This window comes from Aquila chrysaetos, chromosome 4 (genome assembly GCF_900496995.4).
Source record: "Aquila chrysaetos chrysaetos chromosome 4, bAquChr1.4, whole genome shotgun sequence".
NCBI classification, from domain to species: Eukaryota; Metazoa; Chordata; class Aves; order Accipitriformes; family Accipitridae; genus Aquila; species Aquila chrysaetos.
Window position 1 is genome coordinate 56,611,073 of NC_044007.1, and position 24,080 is coordinate 56,635,152.

The 24,080-nt window shown below is 41.1% G+C and overlaps 1 protein-coding gene across 11 annotated transcripts in view; it reads left to right on the forward strand.

Annotated features, from left to right (window-relative positions):
- MTCL1 (microtubule crosslinking factor 1) overlaps window positions 1–24,080 on the forward strand; it is a 115,108-nt gene that overhangs the window by 59,418 nt on the left and 31,610 nt on the right. For 3 of the 11 annotated variants that reach the window (XM_030011103.2, XM_030011100.2, XM_030011094.2), the window contains exons 4-10: window positions 795–854; window positions 2,934–3,011; window positions 6,797–8,122; window positions 9,074–9,229; window positions 17,313–17,405; window positions 20,242–20,472; window positions 22,105–22,293. In XM_030011103.2, the coding sequence (XP_029866963.1) occupies window positions 795–854; window positions 2,934–3,011; window positions 6,797–8,122; window positions 9,074–9,229; window positions 17,313–17,405; window positions 20,242–20,472; window positions 22,105–22,293 (2,133 nt within the window). The remainder of the gene's footprint in view (window positions 1–794; window positions 855–2,933; window positions 3,012–6,796; window positions 8,123–9,073; window positions 9,230–17,312; window positions 17,406–20,241; window positions 20,473–22,104; window positions 22,294–24,080) is intronic. The other 8 variants (XM_030011105.2, XM_030011096.2, XM_030011104.2 and 5 more) reach the window with 6 other exon arrangements.

Consider the following 24,080-nt stretch of genomic DNA (forward strand, 5'->3'; position numbering starts at 1 on the left):
TTATGCCTTTTCTAAATAGACCCAGCTCACACTGGTTTGAACTTGGTCCTGAGACACAAGTCAGTGCAAACACTGGTAACATCCTGACAGTGCTCCACCTCCCACTTCTCAGGAAAACTGTGCTTTTCCATTTGGATGCTGAGAGGTTTCTGAAAACCAAGCAGTGGTCATGATATCACTTCCATGTCTTAAAAAACTTGCTTATAAAGGGATATAAAGATTTGCAAAACCAATCAAATCTAATTTATAAAGTAAATTAAGAAATACCTGGAGAATTACCTCATCTTTATCTGGGCTCCTCAGTACATTTGCTAGCATGGATTAACCAATAATGTTATGCCACATAGCTTAAACATGCATATCCTTCCCTGTTTTGGAGGGGTTGCTTTCCTCTGAGGTTTCCACAGTGTGTTTCACATCCACTGTGAGTAACATTCTTGGACTTCTGCCCTGGATTAATCAAACACAAATCACTGCCCCATGCAAAAAGAAAGTTTTGCCAAAAATTGTGGTGGTCCAGAGAAGAAAAGAGGGTGGGTTTTTTCCCTCTGTGAACCTTTAACTGGTTTTACTCCTTTTTCTTTTTTTTTGTTGGGAAACTTTGTGCATTGAAAATTCACTGACAAGGCCCTGATCATCTTGGTTTTTTAGTGATTATTACATAAAATTAAATCCCCAACTGCCTAGGAGAATATTCTTGCTTTCTCCTAAATTAGTTTTATAGTGGTGAGCCCTACCAAACTTGCAGGCTTTGTGTTTAGCTTATCAATAACTCAGTGTTGCTTCTCTTGCAGAGTTCCCTGAAGAGAAGAGGCAGCAGAGAAATGCACAAAGAAAAAAAGGCATTTACCCAGGTATGGTTGTCATGAACGTGCAATTTTGAGCAAAATCACATGATAAAACTCAAAATTTCTTTTTACGGGTGTTGACAAGGCCATCAGGCACATTTACTAGAGTGCAATTAGGCCTTAATCTATTGAGACTTCCCAGAGATAAAGTAGAAGCAATTTAGGACACAAGTGTGATCTCTAAACCATGTAGCTTGTCGGGCTGATTGTGCTTGTATCCATAGATTTGGGCTGCAGGTTTTCTACAAGAAGAGAAAATCACCTTGCCTCACAAAGTAATTGGATCGCAGCTTAGGGACTAACTAAATTTATACGCAGTGCCAAAGATTTTGTGCTAATGAGCATCTTGGCAGGGAATGCAGTTTGCACACTGCAACAACACTTTGCGAACTCTTGTGTTGCAGCCTAGGGTTTGATCTCTCTCTGGTGTCAAGGGGGCAGCATGTGAATTTGTGCTACCCCAAGCTGAGATACAACACAGAGCCTAAGCTACCCACTCTGTCTCCCTTCGGACACTGGTTTTACTGTATTCCTGCAGGCTGATCCTTCTCAGGAAAGTGGTCTGCCTGGTTTCCTCTGCTTTTTGTGCTGACTGTAGGAGTTAAAGCTTTTCATAGCACCTGTACGGTTACTGTTTATAGCCGAAGAGATGGGGATAGTGTTCCACCTCACTGCTAAAGGAGCCAAGAGTGACATCGTGCCTTCGTTAGAGAGAGGTTGCACCTCCCCTGCTGCTCCCTTGGCAGGCTCTGTGTATACAGCAGAGACCTACGGGTTGTCTCTGAGTCGATGGAGTCTTAAAATCCATTGATTTGCAGTAATAACCATAATAAATCATTGCAATATGTTGCACTTTAGTGGATAGGGTGGGCAGCTGAGTCAGCAGACCGAGGTGGTGGCTGGGGGCTGCAGGCTGCTTTCCTGGGACGCAGGAGACCAAGCATCCCCGCCAAAACGATACAAGCACAGCTTAATCAGACCTTAAAATGGGGCACTGGGCTTTCTTCTTGCAGCACCTGCTACAGAGAATTATTTAAGTCGTCAGTCAGGTCAGAGAGTTTATTTTTCTGCAAGTCTGTAAAATACATGGATGAAATATATATAGATATGCCCACACACATGCAGATTACAGATGAAGCTACATGAAGGCACGGTTGCGTCCACTGGGCTTTGTGGGCAGCACTGTCCTTTGTTTCCTCATTCCTGGAAATACAGAGCAGTGCGGAGGGAATGGATTCCTTGTGCTTGCTTCTTCCGCCCAAATCCAGGCATGAAGAGCAGTGTAGTTTGCCTTGGAAAGCCTTAAAAAGGACTTCACAAAATTAACCATGTAACCATGGGTCAGCTCTGCACCACTCACAATGTGGGGAAGTGATCCCGGAAATCACCCAGGGAAAAAAGACCTTTATGCTGTACACACACATTGTAACTCGTGCAAGCAAAGCATTTGGGCTTAAAAATGAAAACTATTGCAACAGCACTGTGCAAGGCGGCCATTGAGTTTTCTTCAGCAATTCTTTAGGGTAGGAAATACTGAGAAACAATCTTATATATTGACATGGCCCAACCTATAGGTGCATGTCTTAACTATTTCCCAACTCTCGGGTGTTACCCAGAGCTGTCTCCAAACCCAGCCATCCATTCAGAGGTATGTGCTGGTTGAGACCAGAGCACACCGCAGCAAGTGCCCAACCTGGTCAAACAGCCACCACGTCCTGGGGCTTGAACCAAAGCGGTAGGTACAGACACAGCCCGGGAGGTTCAAAACGCTGCTTTTCAGGGACAGCTGCCCTAAATACCTAAAATAAGTTCAGATACCCATTACATGCTTTGTGAGTGAAAAGCAACAACAAACTTAGATTCTGTGCATCCGCATGCTTACAGATATCTATAGCATATAGCAAGACTGGTGTTTTTACTTACTGAGAGCTCATTATGAAAATTAGCTGGAACACACACCCACCGCAGGGCACACTGAGTAAGTAATACCTGTGAAATTGATTGTCTTGAAGTTGTGTAGAAGCAGAATTCATCCTAGCGCTTACCCACCTCTAGCAGTATTGAAGAAAAAAAGTTTTTATTCAGCAGAATTGCAAAACGGAGCTTCTCGGAAAATGCCAGGCACCAAGCAAAACACAAAGAAAAGTGGTTCTCCAGCGCAAGGTAGGAGTGCTGGCACTCAGCCAGATGCTTGGGTGCTGGTTGTACTGCCCCGTCGTCAGACTTGCAACCTCAAAACCGCTTACCCATCTTCTGCTGGCAGTTCCCTTGAGCTGGTGGTGGTGGTAGAGGAGATGGCGTTGGTCTCTATCTATCTTTGTGTCTTCTTGCCAGAAAAGAAATATCATATTTGGGAATTTTTGATCAGCTCTTCATTCTCATCACATCATTTATATTGCATAATGATTTAAGTTCATTTCTTTCCTTTAAGTTTCATTTCTTTATCTCCACATTCTACATTTGTCTAAATTAGACTGCAGACTCTATAGAGAGGGATCTGAGTTTTTTCTTTCTGCTTTTTTTTCCATTAACATCCCTCTGAAGTGCCATGCAGAGCCATGGTACTATTGCCTGCAAATACTCACTATCAGTAATCATTAAGTCCCATTGATCCTTAATCATCTCTTAAGGTCCATGACAAGCACCATGACTGACGGAAAATTTTTGCACTGTTGTTCCTTCTTTTCTTGCTATACGCCCTGCCCTATGTACACTTTTTAGGAAAGCATCCACTTACTGGATGTGTAATACAGTCAGGCTGCCATATCCCAGATTCAGCCCCTGGGATTTGAGCCTCTTGTTCCTCCAAAAAGATGGAAAGACTGTTCGTTCTCCTTTTTTTTTTTCCTCCTTTCTTTTCATTCGTGATTTAACTGATAATGAACTATTCTTAATTTCGGTGATTTGGCCTCTCCTTAGTTTGCCTTATATGTCAAAACTCTACTTGCCTGTGTGGGTGTCTCGCTGTCTTGCTGCTTCTACTTGGTTTCAACTGATCAAGAAATTGCTGATATTTCTGTACACAAAGTTTCAGAGGGACAGATGCATGAAGATTGGAGTCTTACCCTTCTGGCATGCTTAGATCTGGCTGATAAATCTCTCCTGACCGTTCTTTTCCCTTGGAAGAAAACTGTCCAGGGAATGGGATTTTCAGTAGTCATGTTTCCTGGCAGAGAAGCGGGGAAGATCTAGAGCTTTCTCACCTTTCCAGATGGGATCCATATTTAGAAGGCGAGATTAACATCCATCAGCTCCCTTGTTTTGTATGAGGCTTGTGTTTGTTTAATGAGAAAAAATCTCGTTTGTTTTAGCTCTTGCGAAAAACAAAACTTACAAATGTGATTCTTTTTTTTCCATAGACAAAACCTAGCAATAAAGTAATGACATTATAAGAAGTTAATAGTGGGTTTGTCCTGCTATAATAACGTGCTAACTCCGCAGACGCATCGAGTCGTGCAGTGATGCCAAGCAAAAACATTGGGACCCTGACCCCAAACCCATCAAAGCCCTTCCCTTTTCTTCAAAAGCTTCAAAATGCTGAGTGTGTTGTCCCAAGTGTGACTTGGTGACTGTTATTTATGTTGTTTGAAATGCAGTGGGTGTCAGGCTGGAGCCCCCTCTGAGTCCCAGGGAGGACGAGATGGCCCCTCGTGCTCCCAGCTGGGGCAGATGGGTATGGGCAGGCTGGCCCTTCCCCACAGGCATCGGTCCAGCTGCCTGCAGCCAGGGAGGTGCGAGGAACCAGCTAGTGCCACTCATGGCTGGGCGCTTGCAGCCAAAGGCAGACAAGAAGCACAGGGAAGAATGCTGGATTACAAAGACAGAATAAGGAAAATGTCAGATGTGATTGTTTCCAAGATATTAACAGATAAATAAATAAACTGGAGTAATCACACCACATGACATGCAGCACTGGTCTGGCTGTAACTTTCCTTGTGATCTTTGTATTTCCCTAAAAGCAAAACCTACAGCTGCTGGGATAAACTGATTCTCAATGATGGGAAAAACAGAGGTAATGTATTGTGCAGCCCTGACCAAAGATGATGCTTTCATCATACAGCCTTATCCAGCCAGAGCAACCAAAATTCAGAGTGACTGCAGTGGAGTTTTGCCAGGTTTTAATCTGATACTTAATTTGCAGTTTCGAGTTATAAAGAGAAAAGCAATTTGCAAATAATATGTGTGAAAAAGAGGTGGGGGTGGGGGTGTGTGAGATGATAGAGATGAAAGAAAGCCCATCTTCTAGAGGCTCTGCTTTTAATCAATTATATGCATCTCAGTTGTATTCATAGAAAACTCACATTTCTGGTACTAGAAACATGATGACCAGTTTTAGTCAGTCAACTGATCAACTGAATGCAGTTGTGTTTAACTTCTGGTTATCACTGAAAACCGCATATTAACAGAAACTTTGACTATTGTTTACCTCTATTAACATTTAAGATAACTTTTTTACTATTTAGTATTTTAAAGTCCCAACCTGTGCCAAGCAGAATCAGTAAGAAAGATGACTTGAGCTCAGAAGTATAAAACCAATTACTTTTGTGGCTGCTTAGTTATTAATAGCTGAAATTAAGATATAATTAGTATATATCTAAATAGAATGGGGTGAAATTAATCTAGGTAACATAAAAGACACTGTTACCAATGTGCAAGGATATGTGCTTTAGAAATTAATTCATTTCCTCAGATTGCTGAGCCATAATAAGTTGTGTAAATCTTTTGTTTTTTCTAACAGCCTGATCTGGGTGAATAATTAAAGTCAGTCATGTTTTATTCTGGATTTGGTTGCCATTATTAGGAATTATAACAAAATGATGCTTGTGAAAGATAACAGTGCTCCGGAGACTGAAATGAAGTTTCCATAGATAATTGCACATATGTCCACATGGCCTACCAACAATGATGAAATCTGCTGTCTCAAGAGATCATCTTTCAAAGCCTGCCTTCCATTATACTGCTAATGCTGATAAATGTGTCTCTTACAAGGCCAAGTGCCTGTATCTCCATGACAATTCATGAAGGAGATTCAAGCAAAGAAATTGTTCATCGGCTTAGAATTTACTTAACCTTGTCTCTTATTTCAGCACAATAGACACTGGAGTTTTTGTCTGAGTTGAGATGCAGTACTTTAAAATGCTCAACACACACAAAAAATTAAAACTCTCATTTAATACCATGGTGCTTCCTGAAAAATGCAAGTTTTCACATTGGGTGGATTTGGATGTAACCATGGTTTAATGAATTTTTCTTTCCTTTTTCACATGTTTTCACCAATCTCCCTTGTGAACAATTGTCCGTACCAGAAACAGTGATCACAATCTGGTCCATCCTAATAGTAACAGCAGCAGAGACAACAGTGTGCTTCCTATTCGGAAAGCAAGTTAGGCACTCTGGCTATTTCACAGTCTTGTGAGATCAGAGTAATTAAACTCTGCAAGGCAACCATGCATCTTAGCACACTTTTTTTGTGCTTTGTAGCTGACGGAGCCTGAGATTTGGGATTACAATGAGCAAATTCATCTGAGTAGTCTTTGTTTTGTGATGCTAAAAAGGAGCAAATGTAACATTAAACATAAATGGAACAGAAAATGCCAACAAATCATGGAGCCTTTTCATTTAAGTCGTTATTTTCCACAAAATTAGCTCAGTATTTAAGAAAAACTAACTATTATGCTGGCATTCTTGCATCACCAAACACTTGCACAGGCCCACTTGATTTTTTTTTCCCCTCTTTAACCCTGGTCAAGCTGCTTTGCCAATTTAACCAGAACCAAGCCATGAAATGTGTCAACTGTGTGGTTTGCGCAGCTTTGTCTGTGTATTTTTTGCATACCTAACAGATACAGCTCAGAGGGCGGGGACATGGAGGTTTTGGAAAATAAGCTACAGATTGTGCTTCTATTATAATATAATCTGGGGGGGGGGGGCGTGATTATTCTTGGCAGGAGGACAGCGCTGATTTGAAGTGCCAGCTCCAGTTTGCCAAAGAGGAGGCAGCGCTGATGCGTAAGAAGATGGCCAAACTGGGGAGGGAGAAGGATGAACTGGAGCAGGAGCTCCAGAAGTACAAGTCCATCTATGGAGATGTGGACAGTCCCCTGCCTACTGGGGAGGCAGGGGGCCCGCCCAGCACCAGGGAGGCTGAGCTGAAGCTTCGTCTGAAGCTGGTAGAGGAGGAAGCCAACATACTGGGCAGAAAAATAGTGGAACTGGAGGTGGAGAACAGGGGGATTAAAGCTGAGATGGAGGATATGAGGTGCCAGTATGAAAAAGAGTGTCTCAGCAGGGACCACATTTCAAGCATTCCTACCTCGCCCTATGGTGACTCCGTGGAGTCGGCCATGGAACTGCGCCGGCACCTGCAGTTCGTGGAAGAGGAAGCAGAGCTGCTGAGACGGTCGATCTCTGAAATCGAGGATCACAACAAGCAGCTAACGAATGAGCTGAACAAATTCAAGTTTGAGCCGGGCCAGGAGCCGGGCTGGTTGGATGACATGGCATCCAACTGTGGTGGAACCTTGCAAGAGGAGCTGAAGTCAGCCAGGTTGCAAATCAACGAGCTGAGCGGCAAAGTGATGAAGCTCCAGTATGAGAACAGGGTCCTGATGTCCAATGTCCAGCGTTATGATCTTGCCTCTCACCTGGGCCTGCGCACTTCCAGCCCCAGGGACAGCGACGCTGACAGTGATGCCGGGAAGAAAGAGAGTGACAGCGAAGAGGGTCGCCCGCCCCAGCCAAAGAGAGAGGGGCCCATTGGGGGTGAGAGTGACTCCGAAGAAGTTTATGAGAAGACGTCGGGTTTTGGGAGTGGGAAGCCTTCGGAAGTCAGCGACCTGTGCTCTGCCGAACTCATGAGAGTGGAAGAGGACACTGAGACTTTAATTAACATCAAACGCGAGGCTGAGCGGCTCGAAAGGACTGTGGATCGCCTTATCACTGATACAGACAGCTTGATTTATGACGCGAAGGTGCATGTAACCAGCAGCCCATCCACCGAGCAGGATTTCAGAAGTGGTGAGGAAAGGGGAGAAGAGAAGCATGAACCGGAGCTTCTGGACACTGTCAACTCCAGGATGAAAGCTTTCCGGAAGGAGCTGCAGACATTCCTGGAGAAGGTTGATCACATTGGAGAGGGCCTTAAGGAGCAGATGGAGGACCTCTCCCCTCTTCCCCATCTCACAGAGTCTTCCAGTTTTCTATCCACAATGACATCCATGTCCCGAGACTCTCCAATTGGTAACCTGGGGAAGGAGTTAATTACGGACTTCCAGGTAGGTTGGTCCCTTGTTTGCCTTCTTTCTGTTTATCATTTCTCTTTCTTTCTGGCATCGCTACCCTATAGCTAATTTTCCTCACAGCTGCTTTGTTATGATTTCAGATCCGCAATGTATTAAAGTGTGTAATGTTAAACAAACACTTTATAGGCTTTTTTTCTTTTATTTGTTTGCACAATTCCTTTGATTCAGAGGCGGTTCCTCATGGCAAAAAGGCTAATTCACTGGTGCTATAGAGATCTGTCTTCTTTTTGTCTGTAACAGCAGTGTTCCCCTGTGAAAGAAGAGATTAATTAAAAAAAAAACCCACTCTGATGAATGTAAATTAGCAGCCTTGCTAAGAAATGTGAGGAGGTCTTTATTATGCTCTTTCGTAAAAGGGTCAGGTGTGTTCTCAAAAGCCTTGCCAAAAGAACCCAACCGAATGCAGTTTTTTAAGTGATGTGTTTTGAAAAGCCTGCTTACAGCTCACTCCCCTAACCGAGCAGCGAGTGAGAAGCTCTGTAGCCAGCGAAGGACTGCCTTGCCTAAAGAGTTGCCCATGGGCGCATGTCTAAACTGCCACAACTGCCACACTGGATATGGCTTTTCTGCACAGCACAAGTAAGGAAGGAAGAGCCTTGTGTCCTGGTATCCTTCATGACTTGTATGCTTGCTGTTGGTTTGACTCATGCATCCTCATTGCATGCGCCTCATAACCAGTGTTTGCATTCTTTTTTCCTCTCTTTCTCTTTTTTGCTTTTCAGATGTTTCAGCCCATCATTTTGCTCATCCTCATTTTGGTTTTGTTCTCTTCACTTTCTTATGCCACTGTATTTAAGTTGGTTTTTCTGTTCACGCTTTTCTTTGTCTTGTAGTTTTTCAGTCGTCTACCTTACCCATTTTTGTTTTCTTTATTCCTTCCTGTCCTTTTGTTTTTTTGTTATAAACTGCCCATGCACCTAACAGTCCAAACTGAGGGATCAGATGGAGTGGCAGCTCAAACAAGATCGTGGAGAGGAGCAAGAGATTCACCACCAGCGAGCCACCACCGACCCACACCGCAGAGCTGATGGAGACATTAAACTCTACAGGCCAGGAGACAAGGGCTGTTTCAGTCTAGAGGTCAGCAAAGCAGCCCCTCTTACTCACTGCCTCCTGCTGCCTTAGCCAGGAGATGAGTAACAGAAGCCAGTAGTTGGGGGAGTGAATTGGACCAAACACAACATCCTTGTTATGAAATTTGTGGTTGCCCTCTTTTTACCCTTGCGGTTTCAGAGAAGCAAATTGGTCCTGACTTTGGACTCATCACCCTGCTCCCAGTAGCTTTGCTAAGTGGGAAAATATGGCTCAGGGACCCACTACAATTGAGTATAGAAATGAAAGATTTCTGGAAGAGGTTGTAATCCCTGATGTGAGATCATGCTTCCAGGTTTCACCTTGCCAGATATTTTAAATCTGGAAAGTCTACAGATAGAGATTGCTTTGCATTTTGCCTGGTAGTAGTCTGCACAGGAGAGGGTTTGATGCTGGTGTGCATGGTGATTCTCAACAGGGAACACAGCACCCTGCAGCTTCCAAAAAAACTTATTTAAAGCTGAATTCTCCATTGTTTGGGTTGTTGAGTACTTTTCATTCGTCAAAAACATCAATCAGTTTTTATTTAAATCTTCATCTATGCAGAGGCCATATCTGCCTCAGTAAACATCTCCATAGCTGCTTTCTCATGAGCCTAGGATGTCCAGACACTACAGCTGGTCCTGAAGAAGACAATTTCTAATCTGTCTTCATAAAGGTGAGCTTGGAGCATTGAAAAACTTTTCTGCTGGCCACTGGGAAGCCAAATCCACCTTGAAACCGTGGTGGTTAGAGTAGCTTCTAGTGATGGCTGAGTTTTAATGTGTTTTCAATTCTAAAGATACATGCAGAGGCCTTAGTATATCTGAAACCCCTAATTGAGTCTGGGAAAAGGAGAATGCTGGCTGGGACAGATGGGTTTGTAAGTAAGTGATAACAAGCACTAGAAAACGGGTAGGAAGAAAAAGCTTCAGGGCGGCTGGTAGTCAAGCAGCACAAAGCTGTATTGAATATCAAAGGGAGAGTGGCCCTTCATCTTAAAACAGGTAATTCATTGCTAGTTTTGTTTTGTTTGTTTTAAATTATCCTGACAGTGCAGAGTTTTGGTAGTATTAGAATAATTAATTTGTTCAGCAGCTTCTCTTCCAACTTTTCACTTTTACCAGTGATAATAAACCTCAGGAAGGATATCTGATAAACTCAGGACACTGTAACTCTCACAGAAAGGTAAAGTCTTTCCTCCTCAGCTGTGAAATGGGCTGATGAGGTAGAGAAACCTTGGCATTCAGCGTGGATCCTTTTGCAATTGTATTGGTCGATAGTTATGGTAGCTTAGGTCAGAAAATGACCACAGCAAATGTTTACAATATTTCTGTTTCAATTCCATCATCTTTATTAATTGCCCCTTATCTTAGATCAGCCTCATTATTATATTAAGCCCTGTATGTGAGCCCTCTGTTAAGATTAGGGATTTGGGTAATTTTGGCACAATATCTTTTTTCCTTCTCCCAGAATGGGATGATATGTAAACTGTGTACAGCAAGCTGTGTTTAAACAGAGGATGGGTGGTTTTCACACCATAGCCTGACAAGGAGCAAGTCAGTTATTATAATCAAAGGTAGGGAATAGCCAGTTTAGGGCCAGGTATGCTCAAAAGATGAGCAAGGCTGGGGCTCAAATGGCCTAACTTGAGAAAATGTTGAAGGTTAAGGTGTTTGTTTCAGTCAGGTTTACTTAAGCAACAAAGAATATTACACTGCTTTACTCTGAAACTTTTCAGTGGGTGGGCAGCCAATTGAAATCTTATAATCTGTAATAGTCAAACCCAAGCGAAGCAGAAGATTTCTCTAAATAATTTTGTATGGTATCATTTTTAATATTTTATTTTTTAATGTCATACACTGCACTAGCAAAAACTACCAATTTTTTGTACTGGATGAATGAGCAGGAAAAAATATTATTCAAATACCAAAGGGGTTTTTTTATTATCACAGAAATTTCTGATGGAGACTCAAATCTTCAATGCCCACAGCAGAGATGGCTACACATAAGCCGTTATCTGCTTTAGCTTATGAAGTGAAAATATATGCACTGGCCAGTGGATAACACTGACTGATGATCTTCTTACTCCGTATGGACTTTCAGCATGAGAACAACACATTTCATTTCAGTGAGGCAAATGTTTTCTTTTTAAGCAAGCAAACCCATTTTTCTAAATTAATTTTTTCCAAGCTGGATTTTAAATGAAAATTTTCCCAAGCAATGCTGAGCAGTTTCCATTTAGCTGTCTCTCCTATTTTTAAAAATGAGCATTGTGGGAGCCTAATTGTTTGATTGAATACAACAAATGCAGACTGACTTATGCTTGAAACTACCTTGTAGCCTAACTGTAAACATCTGCCTTTGTTTGGGTTTTGCACTGCAGTTGTTAGTGCAACAGTATTATTAGAATGTATTTGCATGTTAAGGAGGTGGGTTAGAGTCACAGTCAGAGGGAAATTGTATCTTGAAATTGCCTTAAGAGCAGGGCTTTGTTTTCTTGCTGAAACAAGCCATTCAGATGCTGTTGCAGGAGGTTGGAGCCCATTGGGGTGGATGTTCGATCCATTATTCATGATTTTAGCAGAGCCTGGTTATGGTGGGAGGGGGAAAATAATTCTTTACCATCCAAAGAAAAAGCTAGTGAACAAGTGAGAATTGCCCTGACTAAAAGACATGGAGAAAATAAAAAAGGTAACACAATGCTTCACGGAGCAAATGCCTGGCACAAATCAAAGGATTACTATGGCCACAAATGGGAACCGGTTCATCTGGTGAATTTTACCCTTTTTACCAATGGAATATCCATAAACAAAAGGCAGCTTCCTTAAGCAGTCTTGTCCTGTTTATTCAGAAACAAGAAGACATTCTGGAGGAGAAAAATTTCACTCTTTCAAATGATCAAATATAGTTTGTTGCAGTATTTGATACCTGATGCTCTAAAATAGAGCTGTATCTGCTAACTCTGATTGTTCCTTCAGGGGGTATCAGTTCTGCCCTTACCTGAGTAAGTATGTATCACCAAGGGCAAAAGCACTCATCTTTGCATTTCAGATTTGGATTATTTTTATACATGGCTTTTAAAGACTTACACATTTGTTTCTGTGTAGAAAAAAGCCACAAAATCTCTGACACTCCCAGGTTACGGAAAAAGAACCACTGAAGTGAATTCACTTAAAAGGAACAAGTTGTCACCAGAGACTTAAAATAAAAGCAGATAGGCTGGAGAAGGTGAGAGCATGTCTTAAAAAGCAAGTCTTCCACAAGGTCTAGTAATAAAGTAGGAAGAGCTCACACTGAAGAATAATTTCTTCTAGGCCATTCTTCTGTTTATCCATTTTCCTTACTTATCATGCCCATAAGAAACATAAAACATCTCTATTACTCTAAGTTAATACCTGGGTTAAGTGTGGACCAACCAGATCCAGTGATGTGCAAGTTAGGTAAGTCACTTTACCACCTGCTTTGAATCAAAACTTCTGTATGGATCCATTTTGGACATAGGAAGAGAAATTTGGTCTATATTTTGGATGTTATATTTTTAGCTGGTTTTGGAGTGTCTGTGCTCCTTCTCTGCAATTTTCATAATTCCATGCGAGAGCTTTTCAGGTGGGTGGCTTTTGCAGCAGCTCCCAGCCATGCGCTGAAAACTTACACATCCTTTTCTCTTGCCCTGATTTAAGATTTTGTTTTCCCAGAAAGGAAACAGTGGATGTTTTATACATTGTGACTTTTCTTTCTTCTGAAAAAAAAAAAAAACAAACCAAAAAAACCCCAACAAACCAAAAACCCCAACAAATGAGGAACACATAGAAGGTTGTGTCTCATAGTGTCCACTATTCCTCCGATGCAAAGTTGTGGAAAGAAGAGACAGACTGGTGCTGACATATTCCTTCCCAGCAAGAATAATTTACTTTGAATTGTATTCTTTCTTGCTATGCAAGATTCCTTAAAGGTTGGCAATATAATGGCTTAAAAGACCCTTTGTGATGTAAATCTGGATATCCCAGTCCTAACTGAGCTTAGTGAGATTTTTAAAGACTTGGAGCAAAGTGTTCTGTATCTGCCTAAAATCAGAGACTCTCCATATAAGCACAGACAAATAATCACACAACTGCCTGTTGTACACTAGCAAATGGAATATATGTAATTTATTTTTAAGGGGTGAGGAGAAGAGTACATCTTCAGAAGCAGCCTCTGAGAATTCAGTAGATGTGTATTGAATGTAAAAGGTAATACAAAAGGCACTGGAAGTTCCTATCCAGTCTGGTTGATTGTATGCATGCAATGGTCAGCCGTCATGTGTGAAAAAGTAGCAGTTTTTAGACTGCGTGGTCAAATGTAAGGTCCAAATTTCAAAGTGTTATGACATAGCATTAGGTGAGCAGAATAAAAGTCCATCTTTTGGCTTCCTGGAATTGCACACAAATGCTGGAAAGCATCTTTCTACCCTGCCTCCTCAGGCCTTATTTTGCTCCATCCCTTCTGGGGAAAAAAAAAAGGCTAAAAAGAAATATTCCATGAAATTTGATGTTCACAGTTGTTGCATATAAACTGATTAAGTTTGCAGGCAACTTGAGATTGCAATTAGCTATGGTAAAATGGAGAAGACAGACAAGTAAAACCCAGACGTACCTCATGGTGCATGACAATACTGTTAAAACAAGTCAAGGCAGAAATATGGGATTGTATAAGCTAGAAAGTAACCTGAAAAGCCTTCAACACGCTGAGAGGGGCAGAAAGGGGTTGGTGCAATGAGGGAGTGGTGGTGAAGCCCCCAAAGTGTGGATGACTTTTCTCTGAACATCCTCTTGAGGTAAAGACATCAGCGTGGATTAGCTTGTTCTGGAGTGATAACAGGTGAGAGAAAAGGACTCGGTAGAAGGATTTGGCACTGCCTGTCCAAGGGGATGGGAGTGGAAGTGGATCTGGAAATGCAATAATTGGGATTCATGGGAAATTGTCAATTGGTGTCGACCTGCGGATGAAGTGCAGCTGCTTCTGCAGCGCTGTGGTGGAGTAGCACTAGCCTGTAGTTCCCATTATAGTGTGTTTGTATGTCTTGCTGTAGTGAGTTTGTGTCTGTTTCTGTGGTGTCATATGTTGTGTGGTGGCTGTCACATTTGGGGTGTTTTCCATTCTTTGTGTAGCGTGTTCGTTAATGAGAACAAAGGAGACAAAGAATGGAAATTAACAGGTTATCAACTTTTGTGTCCATTTTGTAGAGTGTTGTTTTCCAAAACAAAACAAAACCACAGTTGTGCCACAGGCTACACCCTGCTGTTTGTATGATAGGGGCCTGATATCCACATATAAACATATAGACGTCCATCAATGCAATGCTAGGTACCTGAACTGCATATACAAATATCACATGATACATTTCTACACCTTGTTTGTTCACGATCCAAATGTTTAGCGGCACCCCATTAGGCACTTAAGCAGCCTTATCTCCCTTGATTTCAGCAGTACTAATCCCAATGCTTCTGGTAGAAATGACATTATATGAAATTATGGACTATGAAGAGTCCTCAGGTTGCACTGGAAGGCAAAAGGTATGCAGATCTGCATTCATGCATTAACTGCTTTTCAACACGTTTACTTTGCTGCTTATAAAAATCTACCATTGTTAAAGAGGCAAAGCAATTGTAAAAAATATTTGCACTGTCTAGTGTGCATGTAGTAGTCTATCTGCCTTTATGCTGTGTTTAATCTCTTCCTAGTAATTCCAACAGTTATCACATAATCCCAGCGCCCAAGTTTCCTGAAACTTGGCTTTGCATGGGCTACATGTTTATCAAAAAATTGCATGAGTTTATAATTTTGTTGCCCTAATTTTGCATACATAAGGTGGTGTCAGTATATACGTAACTATGTGATTCCAGTTAATACTAGTCTAAAGTAGAAGAAATGATCTTTTAACAAAGCATTGTTCACTGGAAAACACAAGTGTGAAGTGAATAGTGAAAAATTCAAACCTTGCCTTCCTGCTGCTCTGATTCAGCTTCCAGTTCCAGGAATCCCAAGACCAATAATATTTCTAATTATCTAAATGTGTAGTTGTATGACTGTAAGGAGAGTCATATTAAGATCAGTTATGTTTCCTATGTATTTTAAATTGACAATGTATGTATTTTTACATGAATCATAGTTTCCACTTCTGGAGGCACATAAGACTTTCTTAAGTGATTATTGCCAACAGAAGAGAATTGCAATGTTGTATCTGTTTTCGCCAGATCGACTTTGCATGATTTTGGCCAATTTTGAATTCATAAAAAGAAGGAACACACATTTTTTTAAATTACACCTGAATTAACTAGGTATGTTGGTTCTTATTTGCCATATTCCTAAAGAAGCCTTGTCAGAATAAAAGAATGCAGAAATTTCTGATTAAAGTAATTTTTCATTTATTGGATGAGAAAATTAAACTGATGATTTACAAATGATTGTGCAAAACTGGCAAATCCCATTGCAAGCAGTTCTTTCCAAATTATTTGTGAGACCGAATTTTTGCTTTATGCAATACAAAATGTCTGCAGAGAAGTTAAGGCATAAGATGAAATCAACAACGCAGATAGTGTTGTCTTGGTCACTTTAAGTGTACCTTTCAGAGGGCTGGAAGTGTCTTTTCCTCAGGTACAAAACAGACATGCACAAGTCAATAAGTGAATCAAGTAAAGAAGAAACTGATAGGGCCCAGAAAGTATATGTAGGGTGACTTTTGTTTTTTGGCAGAGTATGGTCCAGCGGGTCGTTTACGGGATACTTCCATCTGCCTTATCTTCTTTTTCCCTGGAGAAGGAGAGGAGTGTCTGACCCAGTGACAAATACTTTTTGAATAACCAAAAGTGTCCCAGCAAGGGCTGCCGCAGCTGGTTTTGCTCTCGGGAGGTGGGAGGAGTGCCTGGGGAGAGGAGACAGGTGCCGGGGGTGCTGTCGGAGGAGAAATGGCAATGCAGCCTCTGAGAGCGGTCCCCACAATCTGCATTACATCCTTGCAGCTGCCGAGGTTGGAGCACACTGGACGTTGACCAGCAGAGAATTTGGCATTATGCTTTGAAGCCTGAAGCAATCCCTTCTTTAAATGAGTCTTTATTCTGAGAAGTAGGAGTTTGGTGCTGTAGTGTTTTCTATGGTCACACATGTGAAGAGGATGGCATCTGGCCAAGCATCATCGTTGTACAGACAAATCAGTTTTAGGCTCCAATGTGAGAGACACAAAATGAAGGGCATAGAAAGTTCTGATCAGGAATGTAAGTGCCACAAGATTAATTAACATAGTATAAATAATGAGATCTGACTCTGCCTTCTTGGGTCTTTTCTTTTGAATTAAGTAACTTTCAGAAGTAAAGTGGATGTGATGCCAAACTTAATGAGAACATAAAATTGAAATTATTAAGATTAAAATAGTGTTGGACCTGAAAGGGGAGATACTTAAGCATTTTGTTCAGATATCAGGCTCACACAGCTTATCACCGTGACATTTGTGGAGTCATTATTTTGAGTAGAAATCACAGAATGAAGTCAACTTGTGCAGAGAGCTGTCCTGTATCTGAAGAAAGGGACCTTATACGCTTAGATGGTTTAATAAATGTTATCCCATTAAATGCCTAATCAGAAGTGTTGCAAATGAATAAATAATTAGGTTCAATATATGTGCATTAGATGCATCTTCTGCAGAGATGTTAAAATTTTATAGCTTTTATTATCATAAAGAAATACACCACCAAATATGTAATCCTGTAAATAGGAGCTCATCTGACAAATGTCGTTGATGGTGTGCTGTCTCAGCTACTCAAGTACAAACCCAGAGCAGGGGCCTGAAGGGAATATCCAACATGTAACATCAGCATACCAGCTTTAGTTTTCAGAAGAAACCACACAGGAAATTCCCACACATATTTAGGGCATTCCTATATATTTGCACACTGTGCTTTGGTTTTAACTATTGATAACCGTGAGTTGTGCAGATGTCTGTCCTGCAGTTCTTTCCTTTTTTCCTTTGTTTTACACCATGGAGACACATTTTCTGCTAAACCTATCACTTTGTCCTGCTGATCAGCTCAGGGATTCCCATGTTTTACCTGTACAGAATGTATCGATACAGGAGCTTCAGGCTCAGCTTGAGCAGGAGACGAGAATTCACCGAGAGGAGCAAGAAAAGTTTACAGAAAGGATCATCCAGGTAAATACAAAACCCACCTGCTGGGTGACGCATGACCATGATATGTGGCATGGACCTTGTTTGTCAGGACCATGGGAACTTGTGTCCTGATGGCTGTGCCTGTTTGACCTCATCTGAGTAAATGAAGAATCTGGAAGTTGGGGAAATGTAAACTCAAGCCTATTTTGCTGCTTTGAATCTGGCTTCTCTGCTTGGTGGAGAGAAGTTTGTCCTCCCCTGCATGGGGGAAGTTGAGGTAGAGACATGAAATACTGATGGGGAATTATATCAGCCCCTTCAGCTCTCTGTGAGCTGGGGAAGGGTGTCTCTGGGAGCACAGTTTGGCTCTATGCCTTACTCTGACCACTCCTAGCCCAAAGAAAATCCAACACTTCTCTGAAGTCAGCGGAGTTGTTACACGCTCATATCTGAGACACGAATCAGGACTTTTTTGTATTTGTCAGTACCCCATGCTTCCAACCCTCTTATTCATAACTGCTGAATAAATCATATTTTGTTACATGGGCTCCCCCTGGTCTTTTGAAAGCTGGAGTAGATTAGTCAATCGTTTTGTGATCTCTAGCTCCTAGAGTGAAAAAAATCTGTTGCTAATTTTTGCAGGCTGTTTGGCTCTTAACTGAAGTTTTCTTTTAAAATTTACTTCATAGCCTAAATTCAGCATGATTGTTGCATAGTGTAAAGCATTTTTCCTTGTGCCAGCTAATCTCATTATGCCCAAGTGATATCTCTCTGTTTTTACCTAAGTAGCTTTAATTTCCAGTTGATCTCCATAGGAGCTTTCTCATGGAAGAGGCAACCAGTAAATTGATTTCCTTCCTAGTTGCCTTGGCCATGAAAGCTTTTTGGAAGCTATGCCTGCCTCAAAGTTCTTTTCTTTTGCAATAGCTTTCCATTGAAAAAGCATAATACTCTATGAAGCTACTTCCACAAGGGTCTTCTGCAAGAATTTGTGACCACGGGGACTTAGATCATAAAAGCTTGTAAAAACAATGAAAAATGCAGCAAAATCAAAGCTAGCTATTCATGTTGACAGCCAGTAGAAATAGAATAATAAGAGCATCTTCTGGATTCTTCATTTTTTCCACGTTAAATCCCATCCTGTTGATATTGTTCCTTTTTTATCATCTTCCAGGATTTCTGGTGGAAATGACTCAGATCTTTGCTGTATTTAGCCATAACTTCATCTGGTGGAAGAACTGCATCAACACAAAATCAATAGTTGTTTCTTCTTATAAAAATTAAAATTAAAAAAACCCCTTTTTTATTATTTCATTTTTAGCAATGTTTAATGACATCAAATTGATGTGTGCTAGCAGTGTACAATCTCCATGAATGTTATTAGGAGTTGCATGTATGGTTTTTGGGCCATTATAACTAATTTTGTCCCAGACTACTTTTAAGCTGTATTTTAAACCCGTCTAAGTTAGCAACTACTGTAAATAACTTTAATTTAATCAGGAGCTTTTTAGGGCATTATAGCGTAGATGCTGAAAATTTGCATTATGACAGAGGACATCATTTAAAGGGCAGGAAAGTCCTTAGTAAACCATCTAGTATGGACCAGTACCCCGTATCAGAAGCATCTGAATGTTGCCATGAAAATGAAGCATATATTTCTTATCAGTATTAATTGCTAGGGGGTCCATGCTCCTGAAGAAGAATCTCTGACATATTCTTCATTCCTGTGTGAATGTTGTTAGTTGCAGGGTATGTTCTTATGGTTTAGATCATTGTGGTCACTAGTGTACTGTGGCTTTCATAGATTCCGTCTGTGGAGCTGGTCAACAAAGGGAGAGGCTGTTGTTTGGCAGAATGGAAAATAGTAGAAACTGGTATCTGTAAGCAGTGGCTCTGTACTCATTTTCCATCTGTCTTTTTTTGGTCAATGTGAACCGCACCTTGGTTGAAGTGGAAACACTCTCTCGTGCATGCAGAATATGAGATGTTGTACAACTAACTTGTACAAGTGCTGCTGGGCACAGGTCATGCCATGGTTTGATTTTGACGTATTGAGGGAGAAGTCATGTTTAAAGGATAATGTTTCAGGTGGCCTTGTGTTGAAACAGATGTAATTATGCATGTGCTCCAAAGAATGAGCTTTTCTTGGTGCTTCTAGTACTGAAACTGAGACATGTTGAATACCAAGTTGCAACCTATTCCTGTCTCTTCAGTTCTGCGTGTGTCCCTGATCTAGTTGTATTGGAATGAGAAGCTGTTTACTTTGAGTCATTCAGATGCCTCCAAGTATGAACTGTGAGAAATGAGGGACCAGTAGTTGTATCCGAGATACTGGATGTGGTTCCTTCAGGAGCGTTGCCCTTCCAGAAGCAGAGGGAGACGTAGCCACAGAGGAACGGATCAGTCTGTGGCTGGGGAAGGAAGAGGCAAGGATAATATTCCAGGTTGTCTGAAGGGCAGCTGTGGTCCCACCTTGTAGGAATGGCTGCAAATGCATTTAGCAGGTGTGATGTGTGCAGCAGTGTGGGGTAGTGGCTGTGCTGGGAACATACTGCAGGAATACAATCAAGAGGGGGAGGAGAATATGAGTGGTATAAAACATTGAAGCAGCAGCAGAGGTCTCGTGCATCTTAAAAGTAAATGTCCACTTCCACAGCAGGTTATTTGGATATGGTTATCTAAAAAAAGCTTATCAGCAACTGTCCTCTAATTTCCTCAATAGTCATAACTGCTGAGGAACTCATTGAGCCAAACTCAATAGCTAGTCACTACTGATGAAAATTAGAGATTTCAGTTTGTCTCACCCAACAAAGTACAAGTCCTGAAGATCGCCCCAGGACACCACCCCATTGACATGGTGTCTGTTGTTCCATTAAAGCTGGAGGAGGAGCACATGCAGACCCTGCGGAGGAAAGACTTGGAAGTGCAGAGCCTGACTTTGCAGAACAAACTGGAAGAGAAGACCTGGAACCAGGAGAAAAGCCTGCTGCAGCAAGAACTCAGGCATTTCAAGCAGGACACCTTCCTCCTGTACGTCAAACTGAAGTGGCTGCTGAAACATTGGAGGCAAGGCAAGCGAATGGAGGAGGAAGGGGAGGACGTATTAGAGGTAACTGTCCCACCTTATTAACCCAATGAAGTTGCAAGTGGTGGGGTACTGGGATGTCCCTTCTTTAAGTGTAGACTTTAAATATGTTGTGGCATCAGCAACTTTAGAATTACACATAGATTTAAAGGGGATTCAAATTAAACATTAAGCGTTTTCATAAGTTGGCTTGTGCTAAAGTATATTTTGCATGATATGTTACAGATCACTCATCTTTAAATCTGAACCCTTAACTAGTACAAACATCTGGTCCTGAAAAACTCTCTCACAGTAAATGAAAATTTAATTAGGTCTCAAAGATAGGACTCCTGAATAATTTTTGGAAAGAAAAAAAAGGTTAGTGAGCTGATGGAGTCAAATCTGTTTAGATGGGTTGAGTGCTGTCATTTTTCTCATCGTGTGCACAGTGTGTTCCTTAACAAAGCCTTCAGCAATACAGATGGAGGGAAGCTCTGTTTTCATGTTGGCAGGAGAATTATACAGCTTCTTGTGGGAACTTAGAGTGAATCATTCTTGTTTGTTCATCTTCTCCATACACACGTCTAACACAGTCAGCAGCAGTATGCCAGTAGTCATCATGGTGATTTTCCAAGCAGCAACTAAATTAAGATCAGGAATTTCAGAAGTACATAACAACCTGGAATCCCCAAGCTGGCACATCTCAGCAGGGGTCTGATTGCCAGCCAACATGCACTGTGAAGAAAGGTGCTGCTAAATTGTGTTGAGTTGCACATCCAGAATTACCATTTGCTTTGGAAATCTTACCTAAAGAAAAAAATAAGTTTAAAAAAGTGTTTACCCATTCTGACATTTTATACAAAATTCTTGAGAATAATAGATTTGTTTTTCAGATTCATGCGATTCTGAAGCCATTTGCTAAAGCAACTAAGTAATTTTTCTCAGTATTTCTGATACTTATGTGCCTAGTGTTTTTCAGTGTTTGCTGCATTGGCAGTACAGGTAACCTTCCAGGTCTGGTAGGAGTATGCTTAAGTTGAATACTGCAGTGTTTTGTATTCTTAGGTAAAGGGTAGATGAACATCTTTACCTTCATCTGCTGTAGTAATATGAGTCAGAAACAAGAGATGAGTAGCTATTTAGAAATAATTTGCTTCTACTTTACTTCAGCAGTACTAATTTGCTTTTATGTAAACTAGCTCATTTTCTAATATCAAAATAGCTTTCATTTTTTCACTGTTTGGATTTTTTGACTGGTTAATTTATAACCAATGCACCTCCAGTCATTATTGGGATCATGTATTTTGCTAACACATTAGAGAGAATAAAGTGATAGATTTGAATACTTCCTGATCTCCATATCTTCATCAGACAATACAACAGTGTCTTGTATAGTTTTTCATGGATGTGTGATGGATTATATCCAGCATGGTACATTATACCCATCTTCTCAGCTGCACAGATCTCCTATTTTGCAGGCCTGCATAGTGTTGTGTTCACATATGCAACGTGTGCCCACCCAAAGATAATTTCCTGTAGCCTACAGAATAGAAGTTAATATATCCCACCACAGGGATGCAGAGGAAGATAGTCCCTTCCCTTAGCTCTTCAATAGATTTCTGTCCCCTGAGGTAAATGGCAAAAGAGTGTTGATGTGTCCCACCTCTTGCCTTTTAGATTGAGCACTCTGAGGCCCTGCCCAACTTTGGCATTCAGTCTGAGCAGAAGGCGGATGATGCAGAGCGAGAGGAGGAGGAAGAGGATGTTGTGTTTGCACTGCCAGATTTCTCCCAGCATCCTACCACGGAGAGCACTGATCATGGACCACAGCTGCAGACTGCAGAATTACTGCAGCAGCAGAAGCAGGTACTATACCATTTCTATATTGTGCCCTGGAAATGGAAACTGGATTTTCCAAGGGAGTTCATTTTCTTCTGCTGCTGTGTTAAATCACCTAGAATCATACTTGTACAAATACTTCTAGCTACACAGCAATTACAGTGGATTTCATCCATTATATTTATATTTAATCGGGAGACACATGATTACTGTTGTCCTGTTGGCAGATGCTGTCAGTGAAAAACCCTATTTCCTCTTGTGGCTGTTTGCCCAGAAACATCTATCAGTATGTGACGGTTTGCAGAATTGACATGCTCCTCTTGTCTGAGCACATCTATTGTATTCTATTGTCAAGCTTTTAGCAAGAAGAGGTGATTTTATTCCCTTTAAATAATTTAAGAAAGTAGCATTTGTATTTAATGTTTCCCTTAGAGATGATGGGAAAACAATGCAAAAGTTCCTTCCTGTCACTGGGCTTGTTTTTAAATGCCTAAAAGCAAATCATGCCAACTTTTCCCTGACATCTCCTGTGCCCTGCCTGTGTGTCAGAGCACTGCCATATATCCTAGCTTTTTCCTTTGTGCATTTGAAATACCAGCAGTCTTAATGATAATAATAGCAAACATTCAAAGGGGACAGACTTAAGGCTTCCAACAGTTCTTCAGGAGCATCTTCTTATATTTTTAAAATGGAAAACATTCAGATGAGAGCATCCTGTTACATGGAATTATTTGCAATCATAAGTAGAATGCAGCAAGAATTCTGTGTAAAACACAAATTCAGTGGAAAAGGTCTTGAAGCTTTATGCCTCATGCCCCATCTCTGTCTGGGCCCTTGACTTGGGAGCCCACTCCACTGCGAGAGTCTCAGACAAATATGTACTCTCTATGACCGCATTACTTTGCTGGACTTGCTGCAGGATCTGGGGATTGTGTGTGTTTGCATTTCAGTTCTTCACCTTGAATTCCCCAGACTCTCATGACTATGTACAACCTGTTTGCTTATTATCTATATGGTCTAATAGATATGCAGCAGGCAACAGTAAGTCTCTATCCTATAATAAGGTTAGGCTGCTGCTGAGAGATGCACAGACTGTCTTGCAACCTACCTCTCTCGTTCAGGATGTAACTTCAGTTAGAATTTCTGTTTGAATAAAAATAGAAGAGATCTGTGGTCTTTATGCTACTTCATATTCTGCTTTATATACTCTTTTGCTTCCCTTTTTCATAGTGCTAGCTGACAACTCCATTCTTTAGCTATTATTTTCTGTGAAGTGTGCTAGCAAGGTAGTATTCATTTGATGCGTTTGGCATTTGGAAAGGTTCTACCTTGCCAGTCACCCAGACCCATCACTGTTATCCTCTCAGCAAGCTATTCTCTGGTAGAGACTGAAGAAGACCGTGAAGGAGATGCTCCTGAGCATGTGATTTAACTGCATTCCATCTGTAGACTGATTTAATCTAGAATGAGTAAAATAAATATAAACCAACATACTTTCTCAGTACAAACTCTGTCATGTACTAACTTTCCAAAATTACCAAGAACATTCAAATAAATTATGTCCTCTTTGAAATAATCATTGCTTAGGCATTAATCTCAATTTAGGTGGCAGCAACGGGAAGTAGGATTGCTTATAATTAATTTTTGTATACATTGCATGATATTCTAATGCAGCAGTTCCAGCTAATCTTGCTTAAAGAAATGATCTATAGGAACAGACCGTGTCTCAATACCTCTCTTGATAGTGAATAGTGCATGATATCCAAATGGACTTGTGAAGGTATAATAGGTTTCTTGCCTTCTGTTGTGGTTTC